A 19,788-nucleotide genomic window follows, 5' to 3' on the forward strand; every position below is an offset into this window, starting at 1 on the left:
GAGATAAAGGAGAAACAAGTAGTGCTACCATACATTACATGATTAGATGATATAACTGGGCACTTTATAATGGTGTGAGGTTATGGAATTTTATGAAATAGAAAACAGCTTCAGTCATTGTTGGTGGTTAATGCGTCACATCGATTTAGATATTTCATTCAATGGTTTTATGTGATGAATTTGAAGTTATTTTCAATTTGAAATGTTAGCAAAATACTGTATGTAGTAAAAAAAAAGGTAAAATAAGTATTTTTTAGCCAAAAAAGTACAGTATATCATGAGCCTGTGCCACAAAGCTATTATAGATTAGTCACTCAAAATACATCATTTAAACTTTTCAATATTTCAAATATGTGATCTGGGGCACTTCCTTCAGCTGAAATTGCAAAATGTAGGCCTACAAATTTTTGTCATGATAATATAGTCAGAAAAGGTATCAAACCACCTGTTAAATGCACCATATGCAGGCATGTGAATTGACATCTACTCTGTCAAATAAAATTTTATGGAAGAACTCCCAAACCTCTTAAAACTTGTTATAATTGTCCCACCCACATTTTAAGTGCTTCCTACACCCATGCTGCTAGGTAAGGTTTTAATTTTTAAATCAACCACTTAGCTAATTATTAGTTTACATACTACGTAAATGCCTTGATCAGATAACCACAATCAGGTGTAATTAATCAGAATTACAGTAAAGAAATAAAGGGCTTTTAGCCAATCTAGTGATAGGGTTCTGGCTTAGGCAAATGGTCTGTGGTGTTCCATCACTTCGTCTAAAGCTTTGGTTTAAGTCCAATGCATATTATACAGACAAATTCCTAAGCAAATGTTAACATGTCACCAATTCTAAACGAAGATCAGCATATTGGAATTGTAATTCTGAGCATTTTATCATGCTGATATTAACATTTAAACTTATATTGCTGCTAGCAGGGCAGTAGTTTTATTTTTCTAGCCTTTTCTTCTTTTTTTGAAGTAAATTGACATTTTCTTCAATCACTTGGAAGACAAGTACTAATGTCATTCATTATCAAAGTGCCCGACTTTAGAAAAATGTCTGACTTAACCATTGTGGTTTAGAAAATCCATCAATCAGAAATAATTTTGTATGTGTTGTAGAAACAATGAAAATTAGGGCGCATATTAGTCAAAATGAAGGAACATCACATGGCGCTGCAAGTGAATGAAAACAAAGGCAAAAGCGTAGGCCTTGATGTGGTAAATCTCAGCCTTGTCATATAATTTATTTTCCAGCCGTGTACTCCGTCTCGGTATGATCAGCAATATGAACCAGTCTGTGCCCTGCTGGTTTCACTTTAGCTTTCCACTGTCCCTTTAAATACTTCCTTCTCCTGTTACCATAAAGCTGCTAGGAGAGCCTCACTGCAAAAGTCACATGCTCTAGCTTCCTTTGTTTCTCAGAGAAAGCCTCTGTCTGTGTATGAAAGGGACTGAGAGAACAGAACATGTTATTGAGAAAAGTCATATCTAAGGAAAACAAACTGGATCAAAGTTACAACATTACTCTAACTTTATGTGTCGGCAAGATATATATTTTATTTTCCAACACTATGTCTTTAGAAACGTGTTACAAGAAACTCTTACTAAATAAAGTAAAGCAGTTAAGAAAAGGTTTTCCCTAGTACTTTATGACATGCATATACTATACAGATAAACTGCTTGAGTAATAAAAGATCTGTTAAAGGGTATCAGGCAATTTAGGGCTTATGGATGTGGAAAAAGCTTAAAACCATAACACAAAAAGTGTTTTGGAATCATACAATGAGAGTGAATGTGAAACATGGAAAAATAAGCATGTCTACAATTCAGATAAATATACATGCATGGTTAATATGTATTTTGCATTACAGGATCATATTTGAATCCCTCACAACAACAAAAGCAACAGAGCGTTGATATGTTGTGTGGCTCCAGGCTGTGTATCCACAAAGGTGTAAGCCTCTTCAGGCATTACGGTAGTCCACCCGGTAGCCCAGAGAGGAATTCAAGGAATGTGAAAAGCTCCAATTCATATTGAAACTAGATTAAAATGTGCACAACTTAACACTAAATATTGGTTTTAACTGGAGTAACTAAATACATGGCCACCAACCAAGTTGTAATTGTCAGAATATATGGCTCTGTTAGGTTCATTGATCTGTCCACTCGTGTCTGACTGAATGTTTTCTTGCTGTGGGCAAAGACAGCAGCAGAGATTGAAAATGCCCCAATCACTTATTTGAAAGACATACTGGGTCAAAGGATTAGGGTTATCAATAGCATTGTCAATTTTTCCAGTGCACTGAACTTTTCCCCACATGAAAAGTTACACAGACATCTGCCTAGTAACAGCAATTCCTCCCATTGGTCCAACTCAGAGAGTCTCCTCCTGTTTGTGTGTGTGTCTGGGTGTGTGTGTTAGTAGTCTCTAAACTTTACTATTTGCACTCTAACATTACTCCAGCATTGCGCTGAGCTTTTGAGTAGTATGAAAAAAACAGTTTTCCTGAACAAACTAAGTTGACGCAGGTACAGAAAATAAACTGCAAATTTCTTTTTGCAGTAGTCAATAGCATAGATATCTCCTCAATTCCACTAATGATTGATGAAATAATCATTTATTTATGAATCAATAAACTCCTTGTTTGAATTCCAGTTGATTCAGTGTGAGGGAGCAATATGTTGAGTTTTGTATTCTTCACTATCTAACTGTATCAGTCATGTATTACATTACAGATATTCTCAGCCCAGTCACCAGAATAAAATGTTGGCATGGCTCCTATCCACAGGGTTATTTGGATTAGGAATAAATGGAAATAAATAAAGCTGCACTGTATGTTTCAGACTGCACTATTGTCCCATGTGCTCACCTCATGCTCAGCACAGTTGAGGGAGCTGCTGCTTTCATTGGCCCAATCCCAGTGTCCACACTCCCAGACTCACAGACTTTGAGGCATGTTCCTGTCTGCGAGGGTTTAGGACTGTCCCACTGTCAAACCATCAAGAGGGCTTTCTCACAGCCATTTTGAGTCCTTTATGATCACTTTCTGTAAGTCTACCTCTTACCTGAGGGAATTACCCACAGTTCTTAGCACTGTAACATTAAACACAAGGTTACCCTTGGTTACCAGGGGAAGCCCGAAAACATTTAAAATCAAACAAACAATGATAATCCAGATGTTGTTGCTCTTGAATAGCCTATGATTAATTTCATTAATCTTTGTGCCAGGTTTTTTTATTCACAAACATAAATGCTCTAAATCGCTGCCTAAGACCTGTCATAACTGATTCTTTTTCACTCAATGTATTCAACAAAACAAACAAATAAACAAACCAAAAAAACCTTGGAACTTTAAGGCCTAATGGGGACACTTGGAATGGGCCACTGAGTCTTGTGCACAGACAGAGGAAGAACGAAGGGGTGGAGGCCCTTATCGCCCCCTGCTGACGCTAAACTGCCAGCCTCCCCTGGTCAGCTCTCCTCCCCGGGGACAGACGTCCCCCAGACTCGGCCCCGGACCTCCCATGTCCTCCTCAGACGCTACCAGGCTATAGGAGGAGGGGCAGGGCGGGGGCGGGCCTCCCCCTCTCTCTCTTATATGTAGGCTATAGAAGGCCTTCCTCGCGCGCCCCGCAGCAGACAGCTTGTCTCTTTGATCCTCCACCTCTTAACAACAGCTGACGTCATCGCGCGCACCCACCCACCTCCTCAGCGCGCTCTCGCCGACAAACTTTGCGTGTGTGTCCGCGCGTGTTTTCGTTGTATGTGTGTGCATGCCCGTACATGTGCGCGTTTGGTGAGCGCGAGGCAGGGGTTTTTGTTTAGCAGGGGGAAGCGGTCTGTGCTCCAGACAGAAGGCTCGCCGCACACCGGAGGAGCAACAGCACGCTGTAGCAGTAACCCAGCGAGAAGAAAGTGATTTAAAATTACCGGACTACAGCCGTCTGTCTGCTGGGGCCTGTTCCTTCACCGCTGTAGTAACATTGTGACACGGTGATACTAAAACTGAGAGTACCGACGGTGATAAAAAATCAAACCACAATTAGCCTACTATGGAGGACCAGCTGCTGTGCTGCGAGGTGGACTCCATCAGGAGAGCCTACCAGGACGTCAACCTGCTCAACGACCGAGTTCTACACACCATGCTGAAGGCAGAGGAAAACTACTTACCGTCGCCAAACTACTTCAAGTGTGTTCAGAAAGAAATTGTACCCAAAATGAGGAAAATAGTTGCCACCTGGATGTTAGAGGTTGGTTTTTAGCTAATTTACTTGAACTTTCCTCTTTGCCCGAGTTTCGCTGCTGACTTGTTGCTTAGGCTGTCGCTGTCTCTTATGCATTGGCTAAAACACGAGAAAATGAGTCTTCATGTGAAAGTTGTGAGTCGTGAGAGATGAATGTCTGTTATTTCACTGTTCATGTTACATAAACGCTCTGACAAATAGCCTATGTCCTCAGAGTGCTGGGTGGTCCTTCGGCTATAAGAGGAAATATTGGCTACAGCCTGCCCCCAGTTTCCACCGTGAATAGGCCTGCCTTTGTCAATGATTATTTCTTAGAATAGGCCTATATTTTAGAAGGTCATGAAATGTAATTAGCCTAGGCTACATGGAGAAAATATTCTAAAATAACACCAATGTACACGTATGCAGTCTTGGCCTGTGCCAGTATTGCGCGCCATCTTTGTTGTCGCATATGAGAAGGATTTTAATATCATTAAAAATCTATAATATCTGCAAAAATGACAGTAACTCGGTTAAATAAGCCAGAAATGCAGCTATATCATAAGATGGTTACTCACTAACTACAAAAGCTTGTTCGACTGGTATCAACTGGTGAAGTTTGTTTTGCTTCACAAGATTCAGTGTTGTGTGTTAAGGTCGCTGAGGAAAGAAGGACATTTTTTAAAAGTGCGAAAGTATTAAAATACATTTTAACAGTCGGGTTTGATAGATTAGATGTTTTTGAACATTAACGTGGACTTTTGGTTTGAATTCTTCACAGATTTATATTTTTTATTAATTTCTGAAATTGTGCATCGGAAAGCCGAGGCGAAGAGTCGCCTACAGCACTTGAAAAAGCCCAGTCTGAGAAAAGATTTTTTTTATTCATTCATACGTGTTACAATCCGAGACATTTTACCCAGATCCGATCAGGCATTCTTTAAGGATCATTTACATGTTAATTGTACACACCCTGATAATTTTTAAATATTTATAAATATTTTTTGAAAAGATGACGAAGTTCAAATTAGAGTGAAACTTGCATCGACGCCACCTCTGTGTCTCAGTCAGAAGTAGCCGCAAACTAATTCCCGACTGTTGTCATTACAGCCTCAGACTTACTTATCCTATAGATCGGACTGTAAATGTTTTCATTTGCACGTAACATTGATTTCGCGTTAAATAGTGTGTTACACATGACATTTAAACGCTAAACTCAAATGAATAAAATGCTCAAAATGTTTCTTTGAATTTCTGTTCTGATGATTCTGGATAACACTGCTATTATGTGCAAACAGCTGTGCACAGAGCCACTGTGTGCTTAGACTTAATAATTCACATGAATGGGGGAATTTTCTTGCAGTAAGTGACGGCAACCTCTATGTGCTTTTCTCACCTTCCAGGTCTGCGAGGAACAGAAATGTGAGGAGGAGGTTTTTCCACTGGCTATGAACTATTTGGACAGATTTTTATCAGTGGAGACAACCAGGAAAACAAGACTGCAGCTGCTGGGAGCTACATGTATGTTTCTAGCATCCAAGATGAAGGAGACTGTACCCTTAACAGCAGAGAAGCTCTGTATCTACACAGACAACTCGGTCCAGCCTGGAGAGCTGCTGGTAATTGAGTTCTGCAGACATGGATGTTGCATAACACATACAGTACATGAGCAGCATGCACTGGAGACCACATGACCAGAATACAAAGTGTTTGTAGTTCATCTGGTTTGTAAGTGACACTGTGGTTGGAAAGTATAGATTGCATTGAAATGTCATAGATAGATTTTTGGAATAACAAAGGAGGAAATGTAGCTTTGGTGCAGCAGCGTCTGAATGGCTGCCTGTGACTTCCTCATGGCAACTAGAAGGCCTACCTGCTTTCATGAATGGTCTCAGTGACTGCCAAGAAAACACTGATTCACAGCAACACCTAGTGGCCATAAGACAAAAGTGCAGGCTATTGGCAATGAAATTGAACGTGAAGAACTACAGATACACTCTTGTCTTTAGTGTTTGCTACATATCACAGCAGATATAACAGGAGTACATTTTTCTCTACAAGTAAGTGGGTCAGTATGAGTGAATGCCTCTGGTCTGGTCCATCCACAGCAAATGGAGCTGCTGGTTCTCAACAAGCTGAAGTGGGATCTGGCTTCAGTCACGCCTCAAGACTTCATCGAGCACTTCCTGTCCAAGCTGAAGATCTACCAGTCCACCAAGCAGATCCTCAGGAAACATGCCCAAACTTTTGTGGCTCTCTGTGCTACAGGTGGGACAGCAGGCTTTTGTCTTGATAGTTCAAATCCATGTCTTATACACATAAACAGTATTTTTCCTGTAACCATACACTGATACTTATTATTCATTTTCTATATTTAAAAATCCTTCATATTTCCACTTATTGATGTGTTTTTGAGTATGCTCTGCTGCTGCAAACTGTATTTTATTATCTTTGTAATTGTATATTGAATAGCTCCTGTTGCTATATAGGATTGAGGACTATTTTGGACTCCAGCAGCCCCAGTTTGGGTTTACTGGTTTTTGCCCCACTTCAGCCTAGTTTCTGGTCATCTTTGTCATTCTGATTGTCATTATTGGTTAGATAATAGGTTTTTCTAAGAGGAGCCAAAGTGTGGCACTCTGTGAGGATATGTGTTGTTATTTTTCTGTGGGAAGACGGCAGAAATACTGTCTGGTTGGTAGTTGGTTTGTATTTGTTAAATGTAACGCAAGGCCTAACAGAAGGAATACAGAGTAGGAGCTCGTTGGGTATAATGATGAATGGTTCTGTTCATTTAAAGACAAGTAAATATAATGTTATGTAGTCATTGTCAAACTGCGCTGTAGATATTCCATGTTGTAACACATGCTTGTGCCATTTCCACAGATGTCAACTTCATCGCCAGTCCTCCATCCATGGTGGCAGCGGGCAGCGTGGTGGCAGCTGTTCAAGGTCTCTATCTGAAGAGCCAAGATGCCTCTTTGTCATCACAGAACCTCACCAACTTCCTTTCACAGGTCATTCGCAGTGATCCGGTATGCAAACACTCTTTCTTCCAAACAGATATTTGTATGTGGAAAAAGCTTTTGATGTTAGCAGAATGATGGTGTTTACTCAGTGTTGACTGTGTGGTTGCAGGACTGCTTGCGGGCATGTCAGGAGCAAATAGAGTCTCTGCTGGAGTCCAGCCTGCGGCAGGCTCAGCAACACAGTAGCACAACAGAGACCAAACTTGTGGATGAGGACGTGGACCTATCCTGTACCCCAACAGATGTCAGAGACATCAACATCTGAATTGACTGAGCTATGTCGCACGATGAGCTGATGCTTCAAGGAAAGTTGTCGACAGAGGGTGGTGAAGGATGGGCTGGGGAGGAGGTGCCCCCTCCCCTTTCTTTCTGGTGGGCTGCTATCATGGCTGACATGCCACTCACATGTCTGCTGTTCCAAACAACTGCCACGATGGGACCAAGCGCACCCCGCCAGCCCCACAACAAACCCCAAGTCACATTTCTTGCCAGTGTCCTCTTCCATCCAGGGAAAAGAAAGGCACACTACAGAAATGTACAAGAGAGAAAAGACACTAAATACTGATGGCCTGCATGAGCTGGAGTTGAAGCCACAAAGCAGACATTTTAGTAGATATTTCTTGTTATTCCCTCAAATATTAAACTAGGAATCTTAAAATTACCACAGACTCATCTTGCCTACTAAAACATCCCAAAGTGTCATGCACAGTACGTCCTTGTTGCTGTTTTCAGGTCTTCACCTGAAATCAGACTTGTATCAGAAGAAGAGGCTTTTTTTCCCAATTTCTCCTCTGTGACATGTAGAATGTTTAGACTGTGTGTCCAAGCTCCTGTGTTTGTCTCGTTGCAGTGCAGACATTCATTAATCCCTGTTTGATTATGTTTAGTCACTTTATTTTATATTATTTTAGACCTCTTCATCAATTAGTATCATACCTCTTTTCTTTCAAGCTTTTTTGTTTTTTCAAACCAAGTGTATTGGGAGAAGCTCCGTTTATTTAACCCATGTTGGAGCAAAAGACTGTGGACTGCTGATGTAAAGGTCTGGACAAATGTGATTCTTTGTACATTCACAACATTCACTTTACCCATTTCAGTTTGCTGTTATTTGATAAGATCAAATCGATGCACAACTCAGCAGAGCAATCCACAGTCTGTTTTTTCTTTCTCCATGTAACTACACCTAAATCATTCCTAAACACCTAAACTTTGTTTTCTAAAAAAAAAAAAAAAAGCACTTTTGGTCAGCACTGCTGGTCCTCTAAAATAATCACAGTGATAAGGTTTGTAACGCAACATGAAAATGGAATGGAGGTTTTCGCAGGAGGCTTTTGGTGATGGAGAGTCAGAGCAGTGCCTGCAGACAGTGGCACCTGGATCTGATTCATCTTAGTATGACAAAAGAATTTACTCAAAAATAAGACTGAATGCTGCTTGACACTGTCATGAGTCTCAGAATGCCGGTGGCTTGCTGTCGCTGCCCTCCAAGTCATAGATATTATTTTTAGTTCAACAAATGTATCGTATAAGCAGAGCTGCTCTTGTGTTTGAATACATGCCATTGCTTTAGTTATATCTCAGTGTGCAGAGCCAAAAGCTTAAGGTAAAAGTAAAAAGAAGTGTTTTCTTTATAGTTAAAATAATACTTCATTTTCATAGAGCAAAACATATTATTTATTTTTTTAGCTTGCATTTTAAAGAATTAACAGTGGCTCCGCCTACTGATATTTAACTATCTGTGGCTCCAGAGCAGTCCTGCCAGCCAGAAATATTTTTAAAATAAAACTAAAACCATACATCAAATACTGCTCATGGATTAATGGAAGGGGGTGAAGCTAAAAGAAAAAAAGGCAGGGGGAGGGGGGCATGGAGACTGTTGACATAAGACATAATTTTGCACAAAGCTAAAGGACGTGGGTTGCATTTCTTGGGGACTTGCCAAAAAAAGTGGAGAGCAAAGCTGGCAAGAGCACAGAGGGTTTGAAAGGCGGTAAAAGTGGCAAAAAGGGTGAAGGCTCAGCAGGGAGATGAGTCTTAATGCTGTAGAGTTTAAGTCAGGGTTCCTACACAGGACATGAAAGTTGTCTGGATCAGGTTGATATATACTTCATATATGAAGATGGACAGTAGGACTTTATTAAATCTAATTTTGGAAGAAAGAACTGAGCTCTTGAAGTTTCCAACTGTGTAGGGACCCTGTCATTTAGGTTTCTGATTGTACATTAAGGATAGAGAGTAGGAGAGAAACACTCCTTGTTTTCCGCTGCTATAGAAAATAAATCCCAGCTGCGTGTTTAAAAAGAAGATGACAAAAAATGTAATGGATTAAAAACAATGCTTTTCTGTTGTTTGCTGCTACATTTTTGGTTGAATTGTTTTATATATATAAATGTCAATATACTGCCATTCTAGGTTTGAATTTTCTCATAGAAAATTGTGTTATTGACATCCTCATTTGTGTTTTTTATGTAGATTTTATGTTAGCAGTTTTTTGTTTTGTAATTACATATGATTTTCCAAACTACTCCAAAAAACAAGGACAAATGAGACGATGTACAGATATGCTTTGATCCATAATACCTCATGTGACAGTCAAGATCTATCTCTAATTTTTAGTCTTTTTATTTGTTTAGTTTGTATTCTATTGTACTTGCTGGTTCAGTGCCTACTAGCTCTGTTAAATCTGCTTGTGATGAAGCATCTGGGATGGAACCCAGCAAGTCTAGGGCATGCTTTGATACTGGTGCCATAACAGAAAATGGGATATATATAACTCTGTTGAGTGTAAAACTGTCTCAGTGAAAGAGACTTTATCCCCCCTTTGGTCCATAGTGGCCTTCTTTCCTTTCCCGTTTTATATTTATAAAAGAAAAAAGCTTTTTGCTCCAATTTTCAAACTGTCAGTGAGTTGATTGAGTTTGTAAATAGATTTCAGTGTTGTGCTCGGTAAGCCATAGACTGTTTTTGTTTTGTTTTTACAAATCATTCCACAGAGTTGTTTCTACTTCATGCCAGTTATCTGCAACTGGGACAAGCAGTGTATTCATATTTGTGCCGACTACACAATAAAAACATGAATTAGACAGAGCCTGGAAAACTGTCTGTTCTTGTCCATGAGATGAGTCGTGTGAACTTACACTTCGTGTTATTGATGTTGAAAGCATGATGCTTGGTTCATCTCATGAGATGAAAGGTAGTAGACAGAAGGTTGTATGATTACAGAGCTAGTCGTTTGAGGGTTTAAAAAACTGCACTGATTATACCATTACAGTGTGTACATCAAATTTTGTCTCACAGATTGATATGAGGCATCTGATTTTGTTTGGATTTCAGTTACTTCCATATTATTAAGCTGCAAGCCAATAAACTGGAGCTCTCTCAAAAGTCTTAGTTTCCTATTGTATTGACGACGAGGATGTTAACATGAACCCTATCAATAAGTTAGAATCTGGGTTATTACAATTACTTCAACATGGGACTGCCCCCTAAAAGTCGATGATTTCAGTCATCTGACCATGAGTCAACTTGGTATGGTGTACTGGGATTTTTCATCTGAACGACGAGCTTTCTCTGACTGTGTGGATATCATGTTTTCATATCACAGATGAATACAGGTATTCAAATGTAAGGCTTAGAGGTAAAACATGAGACTCGTGTAAATGGACAGTATTTATATAGTGTTTTTCTAGTCTTAGTAGCCAGTCAAAATGCTTTACAACACAAGTCAGCATTCACCCATTCACAGACTGGTGGTAGAGGCTACCATGCAAGGCGCCAACTGCTCATCAGGAGCAATAACCATTCATACACATAAATGACAGAACCACCAGAAGCAATTTGGGGATCAGTCTCTTGCCCAAGGACACTGCAACACGTAGACTGAAAGGGCCGGGGATCGAACCACCAATCCCCGGCCCAGTCATCATGATTGGTGGGTGACTGCTCTACCTCCTGAGCCATAAATAAAAGCAGAAACTAATGGAATGCTGTGTAACTACATTCAGTTAGCAATATAAAAGTCAATCAGATCTTTAATTCACCCATGATGCAGTTACACTAAATACATGGTAAACATTTAAACCGCCAGGACACCTATGACAAAACTGGATCAGAAACCGTGATAGGATTAAACACTCAAACAATTTTGATAATTTATGGCTAGTTTAATTTATTTACCAAGCAAAGATTCTGCCCAGCTTTTTCAATTTGGGGAATTGCTGCTTTTGGGCAACTTTTTGCCACTCACAGATATGTAATATTGGATCATTTTCCTCAATACCTAAATGGCCAAGTATAATATTTTTGTCTCATCTGTTTAATTGGGTTCTCTTTATCTACTTTTAGGACTTGTGTGAAACTCTGATGATGTTTTAGGTCTCATTTATGCCGAATAGAAAATTCTACAGAGTTCCCAAACTTTAAAGCACCACTGTATGCAACAAACCCGATCATTACAAGCTGTAACCTGCAATGAAAAACAGTCTCAATAGGTCTCAGACAGATAGAAACCCTTGAAGTCAACACAATACAGATATCTACCGATGAAATAAAACCAGTGAAGTTGATATTACAGCCAGTGAAAAGTGTGAAAAAATAGCTCATTAATATATATATAAACAATGAAGGAGTGAGATAACATCTTTATGAATATCAATACTTTCACATGCTAAAGTTTCAAGGATATTAAAATAATCCTTCTTGGGAAAATCTACTGTCAAAATAACCCAAAAAGTGAGTTTTTAAGCTCTGAAGCTATATTTAACAAGATCTGTCGTCTCTCAAGCTGCCTTGGCAAAAAAACCTATAGAGAGAGGTACAGTGCATAAGTAGGCTATGCAATTACTCTTAACCTCTGTGTTTGTCTTCGTACACTTAGCTGCTGTGTGAGTGGACACAGAGAACAGCAGTATCCATTATGATCATTGTTTATCACAGCAGTGTAGTCTTAATCCATATACCCCACCTGTAATCCTTCCACTGGAATGGTGTTACATGTATTATGTATTAGTGAGTGATGGTCTGTCTGTCATTTTGATGCATCTTCTTTTGATGGGACTTCCATTCGCCGCTATCCTTTGGAAAGCATCTACATGTACTTGAAGTTGACTGGAATCTGCATTGGGGCAGAGAAAGTTGAATTCCCATCACATGACAAAGTTAAGTCAGTCCCACTGTTGCCCTTACACCCTTCATAAACACAATGAAGAACCAATAGTACCAAAGACTCAAAAGGTGGCAGAGATAGGAGGTGCTTGTTTTATTTTATTTTTTTTAATTTAATTTTAATTTTAACCGTTGATAATATAATATAATATAATATAATATAATATAATATAATATAATATGATATAATATAATATAATATAATATCAAATGATATAATATAAAACACCATGAACTATGAAATAATTAAAGACACATAAAGGTCTGTAAGTTCTACTAATGTCCTCCTGCCCTCATTTTAGGTGAGAAAAAGAAAGTTCTGTCTGAATCCTGAAAGTTATTGTTTGGCTGATGATTAACAGGGGTGTGTGTGTGTGTGTGAGAGAGAGAGAGAGTGTGTGTGTTTGTGTGTGTGTGACACAGCACTCATTGATTTGTTATGCAAGGAATGTCTTTGATGGGGCTTCAGTGTAGAGGAAAAGGCGTGAAAGTCTAATCCTTTCCCACAGGCCTGCCAGCTCAGACAAAGACCCTCAGCATGCACACACACACACACACACACACACACACCACAGGAGTACAGAAGAATTACATTTAACAGCCCTCATATTCAGCACACACATGCAGTTTCACCCTCTATAATGTTTTATGTCACAATTGTTTACTGTCAGTTGCAACAGAGAACAGTATTTGTATGTGTTTCCACAGGTTTTATGTTCCAAATGTCCTTCCAGCACCAGCAGCAGTAAAAGTAGTTGTAGTCACCGGTGGGCTCCAGCAGGAGTACGCAGAACCCAAACCATTGCCACTGTGACATCACCTGTAAATTTCAGAAGGGCTAAAATGAAGCCCAATGTCGGCCGTACTGGCTGTTACTATCTTGATAGTAAATGACTCCACCCTGGCTATTCAAAAATGAGCAAAGAGGTGGAGCGTGCCTAGTTAGTTATCAAGCCCACCTAGCTTGAAGCTACCTAGCTGGAAGCTAATAAGCTATCACTTTTCAGACATTAAGATAATCGAATTTCACCTCACATTACAACAACTGGCACAGAGGGTGTGTCTGTCTGTGTTCAATCTGACCAAAGTAGCACTCACCAGATATGGTTTCTTTCTCCTGCAATGTATTGTCTTTCCCCTTATTACAGAGGAGCAATAGAAAGCATCCTGACTGGAAACATCACAGACTGGCATGGTTCATCACGGCCCAGGACAGGAAGGCTCTACAGCGGGGGATTAAAACCACTCTCCTCGATTTACAGTGTTTTCCTCTAGATGCTCCTCTGCCACAGGCTGTCTCTTCAAAAACTTGCTGGCTCCAGCAGCTGTTTGCCAGTAAACGCTAAGAGTCGCTTGTTACACCCAAAACAGCAGCATGTCCCTACATTCCAGTCTTTTAGTCCAATTAACTGCACAGATCGATATGTTATTTGTCAGATATTTGCATTAAAAATATAAGCTAATATTATACCTAATAAGGTAAGGTGCAGTTTTTGGTACTTCTGCATTGTCTTAATTTCTCAGCCCTGGAGGAATACGTTTAGGTTAGGGCTGTGTAATATTGGGAAAAAAACTGCCAGTGCGATATTTTTCTTTTCTGCGATATATAAAAAAAATACAGGAATTCTAAAATATTATAACATAGAGAATAAATGATCTCTGTTAAACCATACAAAACAATAAATCAATAGCAGGTAGCAATCAAATATACAACAACAACTCAAAATTTCACTCCCCACAAAACACCTCCTCTTAGTCAGGGAACTCCTGAAGAAACTCAGGGCGCACTCACACTGCCCAGTTGCTCCGTACTGTGCCAAAGCACAACTGTCCCTCCTCCACAGTCCTCCGCTGGCCTGCGCTCACATTGCTCCGGCTGCAACTGGGCCTGAGCACGGTTACCTCTTGTACATATATACATATGTCGAAGCGTGGACGCAGCACAATGGAGAGCAACACAGAGAACATGACTGTAACTTCACTGACTTTATTGTGGCTTATTTTGTGTCGTTTTGGTCAGTCGGCCCTCTCACATTCCTGGATTTCTTGATTATGCAAGGCAGAGTAATACGCATGATTATACTATTTACATACTACATTGTCTGCACCCTTGCTTCTGCTCGTGGATGAGCAATCGTACCTTGCCAAAGCACACCTCTTCCAACCGTGCCAGGGCCAAGGAATAGTACCATGCTTGAGCTTGGTATGGAGTGCTCACACTAGTCAAACAATCTGGAGTTTGGGGGTCAAATGTGCTTGGGCAAGGTATGGATTGCCTAGTGTGGGTGCACCCTCAGACTTCGAAAAATGCACATCTAGTGCGTGAAGGGGGCCAGTATTCACGCTATATTCGGTGCTCTTTTCTAACCTCTCCTTATCAGCGTCTCTGGGAGATTAACAATAGCCCTATATCACCTGCGCTACCAGGAGCCACTACGTGATGATTACATTTCGACTGTTGCCTGCTCTTCTTTTCTCTGTTGGTTTGTCTGTCACTTTATCTGTTTGACACACTAAAAGTAGAGACAGTGCCCAACGCACACACCAACCAAGTTGGGAGGGATTTCCAGGAGTGAAACCGATGGCCAGTCCGACAGTCCCGATGACGGCTCTGTGGGCCACCTGTGCCGCTGTGAACCCAGCCTGTGTTCAGCCACACTTCACGGCCTGAAATAGTGCCACAGCTTTCTGTCAGCTAGCTGGACCAGTGCAGGAGCACTGAGCTGCTGGAGATCCACAGTTAAAGACATAACCAGTACAGTTCAGCAGAGGTTTGCACCACAGAGATAACCAACGCCACATCCCCAACTGGCATGCAGCAGCATGATGGCTTCGTCATTAGTACTGTCTCCTCACAGCAAGAAAGTTCTGCGTTGGACTCCCAGCTGGGGCAGGGGCAGGGGCAGTTTGCATGTTGGCTCCATGTTTGCGTGGGTTTTATTCTCCTGCCAGTGCCCTCGACAGACACATGGCTTGGTGTTGAGTAATAAGTGCTGACCACTGAATATCTGACAAATTCTTCTTCTAAATAAGATGTTTTGTATACCAGCAGCAAGGGGAGGAATACTGTCAGCATGGCTTTAGGTGCAGGAGTGGCAAGCACTCCGAGACAACATATGTGACCCACATTTAGATGACAACCTCTTGTACACCAAAACATTTAAAAACCATGTCAGTGATGTAAGAAAAGTATTGCAGGTTCTAAGGCAGTATTGAATCAAATTAAAACCAAGCAAATCAGAAGAGAAAAGTATCAGCTCAAAGAAATATAATGGATCCTGCTGACACCACTGCCATCAGAGGCTTGAAAGACAAAACAGTTGCCGATTTACAGATTATGGGACTGTTTAGCTACTCCACTATCACCAGACCACCATATTGCCATGATCTAACTAAGGAACCTGCCCATGTGGAAAACCCACAACCACAGGAACCAAGGTAAACAACACAGGGTTGCTAATAAAATGAAAGTTTGTAGTTGGTTAATGCTAAAGTTATTTCAGTTTTCTTTGAGAGACCAATTCCTGGCCATCAAAAGGAGTTCCAGCTGCTTCAGGCCTGCTTAAATAGTGCTGTTTGTCAATTGGACTGTATCATGTTCCTCCTTCACCATGGAGATGGGAAGTGGGGGAGATGGGGAAGTTTGACTCTAGCCATTATTACTTATAGATATATTAATATTAGCACAATCAGTGAAGTAAATAAAATGTTTATTATAGGAGATGACGTGATATATTACAGCAGACAATGTGTGATAATGAGTCTTGTCAGAAAATCTTTGGTACTTTGATTCTACATTGAGATTTCATGATTGAAAGGCAACTGCCCTGAGCAGAAGCAGCAAGAAGAACCCCCCCCCCCATGGGGTCCAGACACTGGTGGTGGTGGTGGTGGTGGTTGATGACTCTTCTGAGAGAGATAGACTGATGAAGTGATTAAGCTGATGAAGCTGGTGAATCTGCAAAGACTGTGATGACGGTGATGGGGAGGTGGAGGACGCATGCAAAACAGCAGCATAAATGAACTAAAGGCAGGAGACAATTGTATTTGAAAAGAGAGCAGCAAGATGATAGGCTCACAGTGAGGGTGTGTCGCTGTGCTATTGGATTGATGTAACAGGTTGATATGAGCAGCTGATATCAATTGACAGCCCCAGATAATGACAGGCAATTATGAGTGTGCATGTGTGGGAGGAGTAAATGAAAGGATGGTATGAGAAATAAACTGCATGCGAAAGAGTAGTCTTCCTGTTTGAACTTTCTCTAGAGCTTCATTTAGCACTATACTGACATGTTTTGTGGTTAGTGTAGTTATTGTTTAAATGATTATGTCCTAGTCCTCTTTCATTGGCCCAGACTTATTCTTCAGAGTACTTTTGTTTCTGCTTTATGCTTTTTGTAATTTAGGACAAAAACTCCTGTACATTATTCACCTAACTTGCCATCAAGAATTCATTTTAATAACAACATTTGGTGCAAAGACCTTCATCAGGTTATCACATTTTTGTCCTGATTTTGTCAGCCCTTGGTGTTCTCCTATGCAACCGTTGATCCACAGGCGTGCACAAGTTTTAACTTGTGCTTTTTGTCAATAAAATTTAAATTAAAATAAAAGATTTTTTCAAAAAAACACCTGTCTCTCTTGCCTTCCAGCTTGGTCCGTGACTTACTAGGGAACTAGGGAAATGATTATGGGTGATACTTTTGCAGCTCGGTGGAACTAGCGTAACTAACAAAGTGTCATCATAAGGCTCTAAAAGCATTAGCTATGTGGGCTAAGCAATAATAATTGTGTTAGTAGTATTTAATCATGTCGCTTCATGAATGAATGATACACCGTACCAATCACTGAAAGAGGATAAGTGTCCTGCTACCATGAAAAACAGCAGTGGTGGTTAAGTGAGGGGACCCATAATTTGTGCTAGGTATCATGGGGGCTAGGAATGAGGTGGATATAGTTATTTATACACGTAAACATATAGACCTCCAGGAAATAGTTCTGTAGACCATTTTTTAAATTTGCATTGGGAGAATTGTAAACAGCAGCAACAAGATATTGATGATGATAGTTTTCATCCACACATTAACAGTTCAACATCAGGTAAACACTGTCCACAAACTTTGTCTGTGTGTGACCAGCAAGCATCAATAATGTCAACACAGAATCCACCTCTCCTCGTCCTGCAGTAATCCAGTGGTCTGTCGGCTCAGAACACAGTCCACCTGTTGAGTGCAACAGCTTGATCAAGGATGTTGTGGTGGTGACAGGACTCTGTAAAGATACGGGCAAGGCAGTCACTAATTTTCTGTTCCTTGGCCAGCCTGAATTCCATGCATTTCCTTTTCCTGTGACCAGAAATTAGCCAAGAGCAGCCTTGACTCCAACCTGGATTAGTACAGCTCTAATCCTGACTCTCCTTCCTTTTCCTGGGACAGTCCGGCCGGTCTGGTGGGAAGGTCAAAAGGTGCTGTGGGCAGGCCTTGTCTCAAAGTCCACTGCTCTCAATCCAAAACCTGTGCTTCCTTTTCCACTGCTGCTGCAAACAGAAAATTTGAAACTTTAACCTACTGGAAAGCCATGATGTTCAGGATGACAATGCACTTGATACTGAGGAGGAGGCATCACTGTTCTCAGTAGAAAACACAGAGGAAAACAAGATGGAGATGAGACCTCAATGGCCCCAGAGACAGCATAGGCTGTACACGCTGTAACCAGTGCTGCCATACAATAACTAGCACATCTGTTTGTATTTAATGTGAACTGAAAGATTTATTTCTGACAGTTTAAAATGCCTTACACTCATATAACTGATATACACACATGATCACTTAATACAGCATACACTTGAGGACTTAAGAAAGCCAGTGCTGGTGATGTTACACCTAGTGGTGGCTGGAGAAGTTTTTATTCCACATTACAACGGTGTACAGCCCAGTTAACAGGAAAAAGTGTTGGCAACTATTATTTTTGCCCAACACTCATGCATCACATTTGTGTATAGGCTACGCAGCATATTGACATTTCTACAAAACGTGTCATATCACGTTTACATTACATGTTTATTACCTGACTGGGGAGGTGGAGGGGATGGCGGCGGAGTTACAGGAAACCAAAACAGGTTTTTTAAGCCAAACATGTTTTCCAACAGTGTTGTCACAAGGTAAAATTGAAACCAAAAGAAATGTCAAGTTGACACCCAAAGAAATGTTTCAACGTGCCTCATTTTCCAACCATCAGGTTAAAATCAAGCTGAGCTTCAGAAAGGTGTGATTGAATAAAGCAATTTTAAGAAAAGTTTGAGGGGCTGCTTAGGCTGTTTTCAGTCCTTGTAGTCAAAAGTTTACATACACTTGATGTATATCATGGCAGTGTTAAATACTATTTAAAAATGTAAAAGATGTGACAAACTATTTAAATATTTACAAGCTATAGGAACACCCTAATCCAGAGATCTGTAGAGGAAGAGTGCGAGAGAAGCTCAAACTAATGATATATAGTTTTTATAGCCACAGAATTTACATAATTTTGGAGAGAGAGAGAGAGAGAGAGAGAGAGAGAGAGAGAGAGAGAGAGAGAGAGAGAGAGAGAGAGAGAGAGCATCTTAACGTAACCATAAAAAGTCACCTGTGTGAGCAGCCAAGTGAGAGACCCTGTTGGCAGAGGAGCAACATGCCCTGGAGTTAATTACAATATGACATATTTGAATATGTTTCTTGCCTTTTTCCTAATGGTAAGAATAAGAAGAATAATTTGTCGATTGTCACCTGTGAGAAATAAAGTCTCGAAGAGCGTCTAAAAAGTTGCTAAATCTAGCAAGAATGTTGCCAAGTTGGCAACACTGTGTCCATGCTGTTCATTAATAATGTTCCAAACTATAGAAATATGATCTGGATGTATATTAGACATATTATTCAACTGAATGCAAGTTGCACTAAATCCTATCTAAACTATGTGTATTCAGGACACCATTTGTGTATGCTGTTCTTCATGAAGGCCCCTCCTCCTTGTGGAGCTGTTGATGTGCTTGTGTGGAAATTCGATGCCACCAGTTCATTCAGAAGGCTTTTCTGCTGCCGGCCGACTGGCATTTGTCACCGCTGCTTTTCACGTCACCACTCACCACCTGCTCCCCACATTCCTTTACATTCTCTCAAAGACTTCAGTCCCTCCTCCTCTCCCTCCTTCTCATCCTTTCCTTCCTCCTCTGATTATTATTCCTCTAACTCCTTACTCTTTCGCCTCCTCCACTTTACTGCAGCTACAATCCATTCATTCCTTCTCTTTTTTTTGGATTCTTCATTTGATAATTGCTTACTCTGCCTGCCTTTGATTTTTTTTTATTTTAAGAGGGTACAAGTCTTACTAAAAC

The 19,788-nt window shown here is 40.4% G+C and overlaps 1 protein-coding gene across 1 annotated transcript; it reads left to right on the forward strand.

The window, feature by feature from the left end:
• Nucleotides 1-3,694: 3,694 nt before the first annotated feature.
• Nucleotides 3,695-10,343, forward strand: ccnd1 (cyclin D1). The gene is made up of 5 exons (XM_084352004.1): nt 3,695-4,254; nt 5,631-5,846; nt 6,336-6,495; nt 7,114-7,262; nt 7,366-10,343. Exons 1-5 carry the CDS (start codon nt 4,057-4,059, stop codon nt 7,519-7,521), a joined length of 879 nt encoding a protein of 292 aa, XP_084208130.1. The 5' UTR covers nt 3,695-4,056; the 3' UTR covers nt 7,522-10,343.
• The last annotated feature ends 9,445 nt before the right edge of the window (nt 10,344-19,788 follow it).

Source organism: Pagrus pagrus (assembly GCF_965226575.1).
Source record: "Pagrus pagrus genome assembly, chromosome: 1".
Classification (NCBI taxonomy): Eukaryota; Metazoa; Chordata; class Actinopteri; order Spariformes; family Sparidae; genus Pagrus; species Pagrus pagrus.